Source organism: Taeniopygia guttata, chromosome 3 (genome assembly GCF_048771995.1).
Source record: "Taeniopygia guttata chromosome 3, bTaeGut7.mat, whole genome shotgun sequence".
NCBI lineage: Eukaryota > Metazoa > Chordata > Aves > Passeriformes > Estrildidae > Taeniopygia > Taeniopygia guttata.
The window spans coordinates 61,371,748-61,387,391 of NC_133027.1; the positions used below are offsets into that span (position 1 = coordinate 61,371,748).

Here is a 15,644-nt window from a genome sequence, read left to right on the forward strand (position 1 = left end):
TGTTGCCCCCAGAAATAGCTTATTCAGACTTAGAAAAAAGATTCCCTGTAGCTGTACTGCTTCAGTGTTTATGAAGGTAGTGATTCTCTTCTCTTTCCTGCCAATCTAATCTGATTGTTAATTTTACTTCTGTTCTAGATTTAGTAATTTTAGGAAGATGGGAATACTCTGTTTGAGGTTGCGCCCAAAGGGGGCTCATTAATCCTGAAGATCCTCTCTGACAAATAAAGAAGTTGCTTTGAAGTGCGTTTATATAGCTGTGTTGGTGTTTTTGCATGATGGCTGATGTGGGCTCTCTTAAGGACTGGGAAATAAAGAGGTGGGCACAGAAGTGGAAAAAAGCCAAGAGTTTTCAGGCAGAGAGAATTTGAAAATATAGTGGTTTCTGCTGTGGGAGAGGGAAGGCAGTTCTATGAATATGGCATTATCAGGTTTCCTGTTAAATAATTCTCTTTTTGGGATAGAAATACTGAAGAAGTGGATCATCTTTCCTGCTTTCATATTTCTCAGACCAGATATGTGTCACATGCTGATTTTTAATTTAATTTTAAGTGGTGTGATATTAAAAGAAAATTATGAGTATGTATTGAAAACACATCTTCTTTGTATAGAAACTGAAAGTTCTGGATAGTAGTTGCACTAAAACTATGCATTTAATTCTGAACATACTACATGATTTGTTGTAGAGATGTTCATACGCATGGTTAATCCTACTTCTTTATTTCTGTGCTTACCTAGATATATGTTATACATGTGTTTGAGCTGAGATGTTCTGGGATATTTCATAGTCTGCCAGGATTTGTGGAAGAATTTGTCCCCATTGTTGTGATTGCAAGATCAGTAATGAAGACTTAGTGAGTTCTGCCAGTTTTGAGAAATAGGTGAAGGCTCTAGGATAAACCAGAATTTGACCTGGTTGAAACCCAGGTCTGACTTTTTTGACCCTGAGTGAGCCACACTGAACTTTGTATTAACATTTTCTAGATACATTTTCTAGAGGTCATTTCTTTAGAGTTCTTCGAAAGTCATTCCCAAATTTCTGCAAAATTTTAAGTTTGTTTAAAACATGTAGGTATTAAAGCTGACAGTATTTTGAAATCAACATCGCTTTTAAATTATAATAACAGAAAGTTATTTTACTTTGAAAATGTTTGTATAAATACATATATGTTGGTCAGTTTTTTAAATTGCAGAAATTAAAATTCAAGGATTAATAGATCCCTTAATACTTTTAGTTTTTGACTTACTATGTTTGTTTCAGTACAGCTACTACATGTTAAGTGCACCAGTAGTTCTAGAATTCTTTGAAGGGTGTTAACACCACTACCTTCAAAGTGAAATTTAAAACTCATCTAGTTTTTGTCCTTTTAATTCTAAAATCTAGATGAAATGTAATCCCAGGAGTGTCATTTTGCTGTTGCAATGTCGTCTTTTTCGGATGATACATGATTTAGTTGGAAACAAATTAGCAGTTATGAATGCCTAAAGAAAGCAATTTAATAAACAAGATTTTTGTAAGACCTAATCAGAATTGTAAAATGATACTTGGGAATCAGTTACATTATACAATAGAGCGGGTGTGAATTGTAGGCATGTGTGTGGATTCATGGTTTCTAGTCACATTGTTTCTCAAGTGATACAAGGGCTTCAACCTTCAGTTTACTGTTTCTTCTAATTTGTAACTTAACTATTAAATGTTTTCAATCAATAATGGAAATTCCCACTCATAACTGTAATTTGTTCTTGTGATTGATTTTAATTTTTACCTTATCTACTTACTACCTCCCTCCCCCCATTTTCTAGTGCTTTAAATCACCTCTTGCTGGTGAATTTTTGTTTGTTTTGCTCCTGCCCAGGAAGTTAGTTCTATGCTGCTGACAGTGTCTGTGTTGATGAGAAAGGTCATTATAAACGAAAAATAATCACAGGCAGGTACTTACCAAGATTCTATTGCTCCAACTCCACAATATGGGTGTACAGCTCCAGATTTATTATTTGTTTGTCGCGGACTTTTGGGCTGAGCTGACGCTGCTGATGTGTCTCTAACTGGGACACTTTATTTTTGCGATGTTCAACCAATGTGATACAGAGATCATCATGGAATGATGGTAAAAAAAAAAAGATGAACTGGTTTGTTTCCAGGTAACTTAAAATTTTGCACTATTTGCAACCAAGTTTATTCAGCTTCTACAGGAAGCAGTTTTAATATAGAAAATATGTTACAAGATAAGTTTCTTGGCAGTTGAAGAAGTGACAGGACTTCTGTTGTAGAGCTAAGTTTGCTTTCCAGTTACCCTGATGCTAAATATATGCTTTTAGGAATTCTGCGTATATTGGCTCTAGCTAGGGGCTTTCCCCTGTTTTCTTATTTTAATTAAGACTTTTTTTACCTATTAAAAAGAAAAAAGTTGGGCTTGAAAAGAGATGTTTGATTAATCAGTAAGCTACCTGCTATGAAGCTAGAAACCAATAAATACAGAAAATGGGTGCTTTGCACTGCTTTTTAGTGTCCCAGTCTGCTATCCCATGTTGTAAGTAGGGTGACTGATTCTCTCCTTTTTCTGAACTCTTACTGGTGTGGCAGAAGGATATAGTTTAAAACTCTGGCAACTATTTCTCAGTGTGGACAGAACTTTCTGAACCTCCCTTAGTTGAAATGTCATGTTATGGCTATGGAAAAGGAAAACATCTAATTGCTTTTGTTTGCTTGGTGGAGTTTTCCATTCTTTTACTTTTTTATGCTTCTATATTTCAGTAATCTATCCATTTTGTCAATGATACTTGTTTTGGTGTCCTCCTGTTCATGTCTCACGTCCTCCCCAGTTTTATTCATAATGAACTGAGACACCCGCAAAAAGGGAAGAAAATTGCATAAAGCCACTCAAGTGGCAAAGCACTTTGCAGAGAAGAATGGAAGGTAATATTTGACAGTAGTTAGGGATGAGAGTTAGAAGTGGGAGGTAGGAAGAGAAAAGGGGCTGTGTTGTCTAGAGTATCTGCTAGATTCTAGTGTTACCTGGACTCTGATGTATTGTGGAATTGCTCTGGTGAGGTCAATTACAAACACCAGAAGTAAGTATAATTCAGTTTTTGAAGAGTTGTCATTTGCTTTTTTTTTTGGTAATAGTGTAATCTCAGAACATGGCCTAGAAATTTTACATTTGCTTCCTTCATGAACACTTGATGAAATCTAGTGTATAAGGCTGGATTTGAGCAGTTCAGCTTATTTTTGACCTTATCTTAGAAATAGGTGATTTTTTTCAGAGGCATTAATACTGTTCCAAGTGATCTAGCAGCAGAAATTTAAGGTCATCTTTTCTCTTTTTTTTCACTCCTTTTTAAGATGCTTCTAGGGATCTTTTTTCTTTGGAATGTAGGTTTCTGAAAGTTTAGAGTACCTTGTTGCAGCCTGTTGATGTAATTTCTCCATTTCAACATCTTCTAGAGGTTTGGGGGGTTTTCCTCCCTTAACCTACCCTTCCCTACTCCTAGTCCTGTTTCTTGTTGCCCAGTTACTGACATCAGTGTCCCCAAAGTCCTCCTGTGTCTTTTCTTGTTAAAAGTGCATATAACACTTGTTTTTATGAGAGTGAAAACCCAGTCACAGGAAGGTGAAGTGTTGCGCTCATGTTTGCATATCAGGTCAGCTGCTGAGCCAGGAATAGAAGTCCTGTCTCATGACTCAGTGCCCTAACCGCTGGCCTGCGCCGCCTCTCCGAAGCGCCGGTCTTTTCCAAGAATATAGTAGCGATGGATATAGGAGTAACTACAGCAAATACAGGAGCTTTGCTTCCTACTCTGGCAGGGCTCCAGGGCTTATACACAGCTTATAAGACAAGGGGAGAAAAAAAAGCTTTCTAAAGGAGCTCCTAGATAAGTTCTATAAAGTTACGGTTTGCTTTGCTTTGTTTAAAAAGAGCAGGGGAAAAAAAAAAAAAGCAGCTTTCCACATGGTTTAGGATGTGGAAGAAAGTTCCATGTGTTTGAAAGTCAAACTTTGCTCTACAAATAACCTTAAGAGCGGCCTGTGATTAAATCTTTTGTATATTCAACAACAAACTCATTTTATGCAACCACAACTATGATAAAATTGAATTAAATGAACCTGCCTCTAAGAAAAGATACTGAATAGCTGAGTAGTGCATTATTCAATGAATGGAAAACAGGGAGGCCGGCTGAAACTGCTGGGAAATGGTTTTAACATTCTATCGGGCTAAAGAGCAATTCTGTGAAATCACTGTATTTGTTTCCCCCCTACCTCCCCGCCCTCATTTTTTAAATAGCAGTGCTCTTCATACTGTCAGAATTCAGTGTTGTGACACCCCTACTCAAAAGTTATGACAGCAGTGTAATGACAGCTACTGCCTCTTGAGAATCAATCAGGCAATTAATTTTGTAAATGAAATGCTGATTATACAAAGCTTCACATGAGAGGCCCAGTGATTAAAATCAATTTAACAAATTGTTTCAGGTGGGACTTGATTAATAATTTGCCATAAATGCTGAGGATATATGACCAGCATACCTTTGTGTGTGTGTGTGTTACTATAGAACTATATATATCTCTGGGAGTGGAAAAAATCTGCAGCTAACTGTATATACTTTTGGCTTGTGACCTAGATGTGATTGGTTATACCTTTTTGTGGGTACTCTGTCATCTCCAGTGTCCACAATGTCGCTTTCTCAGATAGTGTTCTCTCCAGCAATTAAATACATCTAACTTTTAATTTTATATCTGTGACTAAAGCCAAATAGTAGAAGAAGTGTATTCAGATCCACATGAATATTAAGTTTAGGAAGTTTTTTCTTTAAAATTTGAAGTGGATGTGGGATTTTTTTCCATTTACATCCCTCACTCCCATCACTTACATTTAGGACATTGTGCATTTTCCCCCTCTTACTGCAATACTTCTCTGCAGGCAGCCTTCCTGCAGAGCTCCCCTCGTTCCACTCAGGGCAGTGCTCTATTCCTTGGCTGACAGATACTATTTTTAGTACATCCTTTTCTGTCCATCTAACGCCGTGTTTGTGTAAGAGCTGTACAAAGTAGGTAAGGGAATTTTTTCTCTGAGTTCCAGATGGCAGCCATGCACAGTGAGTGAAGGTGTTTACTTGTCTAGGAAGCTGAGAACCTCATTGCCAGACAAAATAGAAGTAACTGGTATTCTGGGTGGGGCTTTGCTTTTTTAAACTTGGTTTTCGGGGTTTATGAATGGATTTTCTCATCCTTGTTGAGCCATAGCCTTGGCTACTGAAGAGGCCTTAAAGCTTTGAGGCATCCAGTGGTAAATCTAGCCTGAGAACTTTAGGTTACTATTTTCCCTTGCTATCTGTCTTGCTCTCCTACTGGGGGTTGCTATTTTGACAGTCGAAATGCCAGACTGAGAGTTCTGCCCGTGTCTGACTGTGCTCGAGTGCCAAAGCTGTTGTATGGGTGCAAAACCATCCAACACAGGCAGTTCTAGGTTCAGACTGGACTGTAGATTGGAGTAGCCAAAGTGTGGTCACGATGTGGCAGCACATAGGAGAAGCACCTGGAATGAGTGACCTGTTGTATAGTTGCAGATAGGTTTGCTAGAAGAACCCCTGAACTCTCCTGCACTGGAAATTTATGCAAACTTGGTGAGGAGGGGAGTAGAGCTTCTGCATGCCTGAAGAAAAGTAGTCTTCTTTGTAGGGGCATCCAAGCTGGAGAAAACAAATCTAAAAACAGGGCTATAATTCCTCAGTATTTCCTGGAAAAGGTTTGATATTAGGAAAGTGGGTTACAGGAGAAAACTGAATGTTCAGGTGTGATGAGGATAGATGATACACATTAAACTGACTTCAGAGTAACCTATTAGCTGTCAGTAGCTGGCAAGGACAAAGGCAACTTAAGGGGCAGTGGTTCTGGGCTGTATATCCATGTGAACTTGTCAGAAACCTAGGGTTGTTTTGGCCATCAGCTGTATTAATGTGTATGATCGCTTCTTGATGTTGTCTTACCCTTTGCATGCACTTGTAGTGGCAACTGAAGAGGTTAGTTATGTACATGTCATTAAAAACAGGTTTCTTTTCTTTGTTATGTTTGTTGTGATTTATTCTTTCAGTAGGTGTTTAGTTTTATTTATATGCAAAATTATATATAGAGAATGGCTGATACACAGGCTTTACAGTTTTTGGGTTGTGAGTGTTAAAGAGGACTCATAAGAAGGCTGAAAACCAGTATATCCTTCTACCTCACCCTGCAGGAACAGTTGCTTGTATAAGTTATTTGTAATTGTTCTAGGCAAGTAGTAGTTGATTTTTTGTGGGGTATAGTTTTGATTTTTTTTTTCTTTTGCCTTGTTAATTACTTACTCTCTCTTTTGAGTGGGAAATAATCTTTCTGATATCTCCCTGCAGCTGAAATCAGACAGTATGCAGAGCCTTTAAGACAAGCAAAATGGCTATTTAAGTTAAAACTCTGCTAGTGTGTGCTTTTTCATTTACTGGACTGTCTTTCACCATAGGCTTATGTTTTTGCTTATTGTTTGTTGTGTTTGTACAACCTTTTAAAATTAAAATTTTAGTAAAACAGATAGTAGATTTCCTTTCTCAAAAAATAGCATGTTTACTAGTCACCTCTCAGACTTTATTATTAATGTTAGAATTTAATGCTGTACATTCATACTTTTTAAATAGTTGCTTGCAACTTTCTTAAATGGATATTGAAACACACTAGACTTGTTTTGATACTCCCTCTTTTGTCATGTAAAAATGTTGGCTGAGGTGTCCTTGTACATGTTCATACAAATGATGACATTATCTAGGAGTGGATTATCTTTTCTGCAGTTCCATCCTCAAGCCAGCTGTGTCATTTATTATAGTGAATACTTGTGATTATCTTCAGCGATAAATTTGTGACTTGGTGCTTGACATAGAGTTGAGAGCTCCATGCCTGTCTTCCTTGGAATGTCGGTAACCAATTGTCAGCTGTCTTTACTTATTATGAGGTTTCAAGACTCTGGTTTTTATACAGAGGCATGTTTTCTTCTTTTTTTTTTTTTTAATTTTATTTTCTTTTCTTTTTTTTTTTGTTTTTTTTGTTTTGTTTAATATAGAGACAGAAGCTTTGGCTGCAGATCAATGAATAAACAAACAGTTATTGTATTCATAGCTCTAGAAGTTTGAGGAGAAGCCTACTTGAGAGTGTTGAGTTACAGACACAAATGATGGAGCATTACTTGGGATACTTTGTGGCTTATAGTTGCTTTAAATCACTGCATTTGCTGTTGTCAGCCAAACTAATACCTCTTTCAATTTTTTTTTTGTTTAAACAAAAAAGGACACTTTCACTTGAAAAGTGGCTACATGTCTCATGTAAATACTTGTCTTCTAGTGAATTGCTCTGTCTGCCTTGTAGAAGAGAGCACTAGCTGAATGGGATTCACATCTAAATCCCATTGTGACCTTATTAAAGTGTCTCCCACTCCTCTCTGTATTGAGATTTCAGTGGTGAGGGTCTTTGTGGCATCTTTAAATGGAAATGTTAGTTGTATTTTGGGACAGTGACTGGTGTTGTTCATATTCATAAATATAATTCAAATAAACATTTTGTTGTTAGAAGTGAAGCACTAGTTGATAACTTAATAATGGACATATATACGTAATGTGTGCATAGCATCAGTAATGCCTTAAAAGTAGGAGCTGGTTTTGATCAGGCTGCTTCTCAACTTATTCTCTTGTTCAAGCTGCCTCAGATCTGAGTGTAGATGCTGTAACTGGAAAACACTGGCTAAATGACTAAAGAAAATGGTAGTATATTTTTCTACCACTTTAGAAAAGGCAAAATTGAATCTCCAGGTACTTCAGGGTGAGGTGATTTATTTGATTGTTTTGCATGGGAGGAGAGCAGGATGGTGGCGGTGACAGAGTTTACAAGTGGGTGCAGAATATTAATTTTTTCGCTTCTGCATATAGCAGGAATGTCGAGTTTATGTATTCTTTTATACAAAACATTGAAGGAAGGAACAGGCATGAGAAAAAGATCGTCAGTTACTATTTGTAAATAGTGTAGACTTTTCAGTGTCCTTCCTTAATGGTTGTATTGTCATTCTAAAGACTGGGAATGAAACCTTGGCCCTGTTGAAATCATAAGCAAACCTTCCACTGGGTATTTTAAGGTGCTCATGAGGCACATATTAGGCAGGAACTCTCATGAAATGCTCTGTTCTCACAAAGCCTGATAATACATGTGCAAATGAATCTGATACTGACATGAGATAGGTGCTATAATAAAGGGGTTATAAATTATGGTATTTCTGTGGACTGAAGCAAAGAACAAGACTGAGGTATTTTGAGGAACTGCAGTTCTACTCAATTTTAATGAAATGCAGCAAGTTGAAGAGGAGGTGTGGAATAAGAAGCAAAAGGCAGAATCCATCTAGGCTTGCCTAGAAGAATATGGCAGTAAAAAATAGCATGAGCAAACGCTAGATAAACTGGCAAAATGGTAATGTGTGTATTAGGAGTAAAATGGCACTAGAGAAAAATTGGACTGTTCTGTAAAGGCAGGAAAAGAAACAAATGTATGTCGATTACTACAATGACACTAAAATAAAATTTAATAAGTGATTAAAACTTTGCACTACAGCATGTAATAGAAAGTAAAAGCGTGGAAGATGTGAAAATACACACATCATCCATTCATAGTCAAACATGCATGCTGGGTTTTAGAGGAATGTGATGCAGTTAGAGCAATACTGTAATTTTTGGTAGATGTTAGAGAGCACTTGTGGAGGGGTTGGGTTATGATCCCTACAGCATAAAGAGGTTGGTACGTCTCATTATCATTCTGTCACTAAAAACTTGTCTCTGAAAACTGTTGGAAATGATGCTAGAGAAAATACTGGAACTTAATAAATGTTAAAGGAAACTTCAAATAAGGTTATAAGATTTACATCTCAATTAGCAACTTCTTTTAGTAAGTTTTCAAAATGTCATGGATGAGAGAATGAAGTCAGAAAGTCTACAAGAATGATAAAGCTAAAAACTGCGCATGCATTAAAGCTGGAAAAAGTTACATTGAAATTTTTATCTTCACTGTAAGGCGGACAGTACTTGATGAGCAGCTCTATTATCTTTCTGTTAAGTGTATGGCTCTAGGTCTTCCTCACTATATACTGTTCTTAAGACAAAATTTGTCTTTTTGTTAGAGAGTTTTCAGTGGTATTGATCGTGGACATATTAAACTCCAAAATCAGTTCTGTGTTGAAGAAATGATGGGGCTTTTTTGTTCATTTTTGGGGTTGGAAATTTTTCCCCTTATTTTTCATTTTTACACAAGGGCATTGTTGTAGAAAGTTTGGCCTGGTTTTGATGGCTATAGGTTAAATTTTTTGAAACACACAGTTTCTGGAAACACTTTCAGAGCACATCTATCATCAAATTCAAAAATTGTTGCAGTTGTAGATATGCAGCATTTTCTGCAGTTTAAGGCCCAGTATTGCAAGTCAGGATGCATTAAATTGGTAAATTTTGTGAAAAGCTGTGGCAGAGGTAGAGTCTGTTTCTGACTGAGCAGCACACAGCTACTTTAGATGGTAGGACAGCTGTCTCCTGCATTCACTGCTTGTATGGTAAATGAAGCCCTGCTCCAGTAGCTCACACTGGCCCCTTCACTGCCCTGTGCTGGTGGATACCTGGAGCAGGCACACGCACTGCCTGTGAGGATTGAAGTGTGACTGCAGGTTTAAAGACAGCCATATCCGTGAAGGAGACACTTAATGGTGCAAGGGCAAACTTAATTCCAAGAGCTCTCAACTTCTGCAGTAATAATCTTTCTTAAGCCTGGGGGAGAGCTGGCTCTTTGGTTTTGTTTTGCCTTGCAGAAATATGTTGACAGCCACTGAGTCACTGGTAGATGTCTTCACCTTTAGCTGCACCACACAGAGGGTTGAGATCTAATCTGAAGGGAGTCAGGAATAGCAGTGGTGACTTGCCACCCCTCATAAGGACCGACCAGTGCATAGGATGAGAAATGTTTCCTCACCAAGTCTGTCTTCTCCAACCTTAGAGATCATAGAACACTCTACTGCTTGTTCTTTCCCTGAGATATTTGGAGGGAGGAGGGAACAGGCAGCACTGATAGCTAGGGTAGGTCCCTGTGGATTGTCCCAGTAATTTGTCCAGGCACAGTCACTGCTCTCTCTCGCTTTCTCATATTCAAGTATCTCCAGTCCTTGGTCCAGGTTTCTGACTTCCAGTGTTCACAATAAGTTCTAAGAATGTCCAAGTCCCTTGCCTCTCAGTGACCACGACCCCCTCAATTCCAGTGTTGTGTGAGACACTGCAGCCCCTGGTGACTGGATTTATAGCAATATCTGAGGCTCTTCATCCCTCCGCCTTTCTGAATTGGTCGGATATCACCCGAGGGAAAGAGGAATGGCTCACCTGAAGAGAACACAGAGAAGCATAGTGATGGCTGGTGAGAAGGAGGGAAGGAAGGATGCACTGGCAGTGAGGCTCACTCTCCCAACACACACACAGAATCTCCTCTGCTTGGAGGTCACTAGTCCAAAGGACAGAGACTCTTTGGCCTGTATCCATGTCGCCTCCTGACCCTGTTTCCTCCTCTCCCTTTCAGCTCTTTCTGCCTCACTTCTGTCTCCATTGCTTTTTTAACTCATTGTCCCTCTTCCTTTGTCTGGCAAATTCAAGGCAGTTTCCATACACTTCCTAACTCCTCTGAAGAAGCTTTGCCCTGCCCCTCATGTGCTCTTGTTTATTCCTCCTGTCCTCCCAGCCTAGTGACATTCAGGTGATCTCTCTGACACGGGCATATACCTTGCCTTTCATGAATGTCCAGTGTCACCCTGGGAAATTAAAATTCTCTGCCTCAAAGCATGGTATTCAAGAGGTATTTTCAAGTGTTTTATGTGAGAACATAAACCATGTATTTTTCTGTGACCTCATTCTAAGACATAGCTGAACTATTTCTGCTGAATTTTCCAGAGAATTTCAGCCTCAGGCATACATATGCCCTGGAAAATTTCAGCCTAAATGCTTGAAGTTTGGCAAAGTTTATATGCACCTGAAAGTAGTCTTAATAATGGATAATGTTAAATTGTTTTAGCTGTGTAGTTATCTGCATTGTTTATATTTAAGAATTGGATGAAAAAGAAAATATTACGCTCAAAATTAATTAAGCTTGAATTTAAGTAAATGTGGTTATTGGAGATGAGACCTGGAAATTATACCATGAAACAGAAGATGTTAGCAATGAAAAGTGCTGTTCGGCCTCATGGGAGTCTATGGAGGAAGCTCAAGACTCTCTTTGAATAAGGATTTATGTTTGAGAAGAAGAAGACAGGTGATGCACTGAACATTAAAACACAGACATAAACATAGATATAATATTGTGGTCTATAGGAGGAAATGTAAATTTTCCCCTGGGACACTGTAAGAAGGAATCTATAGTGCATCTGCTAGCCTTTGTGTTTTTAGTTGAAACTGTGGTGAGAGTGCAAGATGGCCTAAAAAAAAAAACCAGAATTGAGAATGTTGTTGTGGATCAGGTGATCTGCAGTGGTTGAGGAACCATTGATTTTGAAAAGTATGAAATATAAATAGTAAATTACCCAGGGACATTTAGTGGCAAAAAATAGAAACTTCTAATCTGGCTACAGAGCAGACAAGCAATAAAGGGAAAATTGCTGAGTAATACTTACCCAAAATTAGTAGTGAATGTGGAATTTGCTATGGTAGCAAAAACAGGCAGTCCTCTTCTGAAGTGAATGGAGATGTCATGTGAGGAGGAGATTATAATTTCCATCTCCTCGGGTGTAGTGTGCCCATATTCAGAATACTTTATTAGTTTTGGGTGACATTCCTGGAAAATTGGTATTGGTAATGGTGGAGACAGCCAGGGGAAAAAAAAATAGGTTTGATAGATTTTATTTGCAGTAAGGAAAGAGTAATAGTTCATTAAGCAGTGACTGCTTTGGAAAGGACATATTTTGGATAGGAACAAAAAAAGTAGCATGTTAGTAGTACAAACAGCAGTGATGAGAAGAAACAGGGATGGGAGTGGGAAATGTTAGTTATTGTCATAATAACTATTGCATCAGAATATAATAGCCAGAAACTACATGAAGAAGCCATATTACATAGGAGGTTTTAAATTGAACTGTTCAGCAGTGCGCTACAGGAAAACATGTGCAAAATGTGCTGCAGGAGGGAATCCTGCTCCTGGTTGGGAAGTGGGCTGGTGGGTGAATTAATAGATCTTTTGTGGGGGGGAGGGCAGAGCAGGAGGGGAGTATGCGCCACTTTCGTGAAGATAACATTGTGATAGTCTTTTGGAAAGCTTAGCTCCACATTCTGCCATTAATCTAACCAGAACACAAGAATTAAAAAATGGATGTCATATTAACAATACAGGGCTGCACTTCACGAAGTATGGTATTTTTTCTGGTTCAGTTAGTTCTCAGTAATAAAACATGAGTGTAATACTGCACAATGGTTGACACCTGTCCTGAAACTGTTACAGGGCTTGGTAAGTGCTGCCAGAAAGTCTAAAAATAAAACTTCCCTCCCTTACCTCCCTTCCCCCTCCATCACTGGTTGCAGTTTGGATTTTCTGAGGTTTATTAAGGAAGCAAATAAACTTTCATGTAAAATGTGGGTTATGACTTGCTTTTTGATCTGGAAACTTATTAGTGTGCAGCAAAGCAATAAGAAAATGCTGAAGTGCATTGAATGCAGTGTTCTGTATGCATTGCACTTCTTAGAAACTTTATTTTCTTTCCAGTTTCTCTTTTTTTTTTTATGTGAGAGAGCAGACGTTTTCTCAAGGTTAAGTGGCTTGTCCACTGTTTGTATCTCTCTTGATATAATATTTATGTTTTTATTTTATTTTTGTTTTAACGTTAAGGTCAATGACGCTAATCAGTGTGTAGCAGTATATTTAATTATTTCTTAAGCTGAAATGTTTTGGGCATATTTTCTGCTCTCTGTCTGTATAGGTAATGGACAGCCTCAAGTTTTAGTGTAAAATATTTTTAAAAATTGTTTAAAATGGAATGGAAGTCCCAAACTCACTATTCAAAACCTCATCTCATTAGTCAGAGAACCCAGGATATGGTACTTTGCCAGTTTGTACATCAAGTCAATATTTGATGTATAAAGCGTTGAGAAAACACATGTATAATTCGCCCGCAGCGAGCATGACGATTCTGACCTTTTTCTTTGCATGTCTTAAATATTCCTTTGCTTGTGTTTGCCAACAGGGCAGTCCGATGGATCCGATGGTGATGAAGAGGCCGCAGCTGTACGGCATGGGCAATAACCCTCACTCTCAGGCACAGCAGAGCAGCCCCTACCCCGGGCAGTCCTACGGCCCTCCCGGCCCCCAGCGCTATCCCGTGGGAATGCAGGGCCGAGCCCCGGCAGCCATGGGAGGAATGCAGTATCCACAGCAACAGGTTTGTGGAGGATTTTTCTGGGTTGCTTTGGTTTCCCTCCTCTCTTTCTCTTCCCTTCTGACATTCCGGTAATACAGAGGGTGCAAGAGAAAACCATCAGAAAGAAGTATTTCTTGTGCAGAAGGAGGATGAAGGACTGTTTTAAAGAAATTACTTTTACAGTGTGAATGTTTTTTGAAATCCCTTACAGTTAGAAGAGGATTTAGTTTGTTGCTGGTATCTTTCTGGAGAGAGAGTAGTATATCAAATGCCATGAGTTTTCTGTTTTTTTCCAGTTGACACCATTTAGTCTTGCATATTTTTTGGTTATTTTCTTTACTGCTGTTGCTATTTTGTTCTTGGTTTGTTAGGGGTTTTTATGTTCTCTATCTCTCTGGCTTACATACACTTAAATGTAAGATGAAAACCTAGAGCTGACATCAGTGCATCAAGGCTAGTGTAGTCCAGTGCATACAAAACTGTTACATATTTATATCAACTGTTTGTTGTTGTGGTGGTTGGTTTTCTTTTTTCTCCTCATTTTGATAGGAGTCTGTAGCTTTTCTTATTTTTTTTTCTTTTACCAACTCTTTAAAGTCAGGATTTTTAAAAATGTATCAGAGTATATAGAAAGGTAGGGATCTTTTTTTATCTACTTGGATTTCACTGCTTGATAGAGACCTCTTGTGCTTTTTTCCTACCCTTTTTAAGAAGGTCAATCTCAATGTGCATACCATGTACTAAGGAAAATAGAGCAGTTTTCAAGAGGGAGAAATAAACCAAGGTTATCAAGAAGTTAATGTTTTGCTAATTTTTTTTTCTAAATTAGGGATCTGAGTGTAGGCAGTGAGAGCTCTACACTGCCTTTAGTAACTTTGTCATTAATGGGAAAGAACATTTGTTTTGTGCAACTGTCTAGTCACAGATTAGCTTCTTTTTATGCTATTTATTGTTAAATATAGAAAATAAAATAAAATTTTGGACCCCTGGCAGATAGATGCCTGGCCAATTCTTGTTATTACCCATCCAGCAGGACAAGATGTTAATCAGGCAGTTAATTAAATAACGGTTTGAAGTATATTATAGTAACATTATCACAGGTCTTAATTTTTATTCTTTTATGTTGTTAAATAGATACTTACTGATAATGAAGAGATTATTTAGTTTAGAAATGCCAAGCTGTATATTTGGTTGCTAGATTCAGGCAGCAAAGCATTTTGTCAGTTGCAAAAGGGAGTTGAAATTTAATAAAGGAGGCTTTATTTTTCTCTGTGTATCTGTAACCAAAGTGAAGTTATTAAAACAGATTTTTAATTTAAAAATGACTTATTCTGTGTTACACAGAGATGAGTGTTGAATTTTCAGTGCATTTGCTAATTGCTTGGTAATTGTAAATTACCCGTCAGCAGGCAGTGACCTGGCAGCGCCATTGGCTGCCGGCCCCATCCGTCTCCTCGCAGCGCTGCCGTAAGTGGTGGAGCGGCAGTGCCGGCCGAGCAGCAGAGCTCTTTGGGGAAAAAGGGACAGGATAATTATGACATTGAATTTTTATTGAGCGGACATCACCACCTAGGCATGATTTTGTTCTGGACAGCCTCCAAAGCTTCATGTGTTTGGTTTGTGAACCTCTAACGATCTGAATCCAGTTCTTTTCATATTGCTCATATATTACCACCTTTCTACAAAGGATTAAAATGCAGGAATGCAGGTTTCTAAATTGAATTGCCAACTTACCAGCTGAGTGGTAAGTTGTCTTTGGCACAGGATGCCACAATTTGATTCCTGGCTGGATTTTTACTCCTGTGACATGAATATTAAATAAGGACAGCCTAGCCACACTTGTTAAAACTGTGTAGCACGTACCTACTTTAGATATTATATATATATATATATATATATATATATATATATATAAAATACATAATATTGCCAGAAGTTTCAGAAGATGAATCTCAGCACTTTCTGGAAATTGGACTGCTTTACAGTGTCACATTGAATTTATCAAAAGCGCAAGGCACTTCCAAAAACTTGATTGGTTAAAAAAAATACTGGGCCTTAAACACATACTGTGCTCAGATTTAAGTACTGTGCAGAGATAGCACTGAGTAGATGGATTATGAGGGTGGAAGTGCCACACTGTAGGAAGGGTGGGAAGCATCAATGGGAGAGATTGTTCTTATTTTAAGTTATATTTCTCTGTTGCTCAAAGACAGCTGAGGG

General features: G+C 38.1%; 1 protein-coding gene across 6 annotated transcripts in view; it reads left to right on the forward strand.

The window, feature by feature from the left end:
- ARID1B (AT-rich interaction domain 1B) overlaps window positions 1-15,644 on the forward strand; it is a 323,798-nt gene that overhangs the window by 19,179 nt on the left and 288,975 nt on the right. For all 6 annotated transcript variants that reach the window (XM_030268062.4, XM_030268067.4, XM_030268064.4 and 3 more), the window contains exon 2: window positions 13,251-13,445. In XM_030268062.4, coding sequence (XP_030123922.3) covers window positions 13,251-13,445 — 195 coding nt within the window. The remainder of the gene's footprint in view (window positions 1-13,250; window positions 13,446-15,644) is intronic.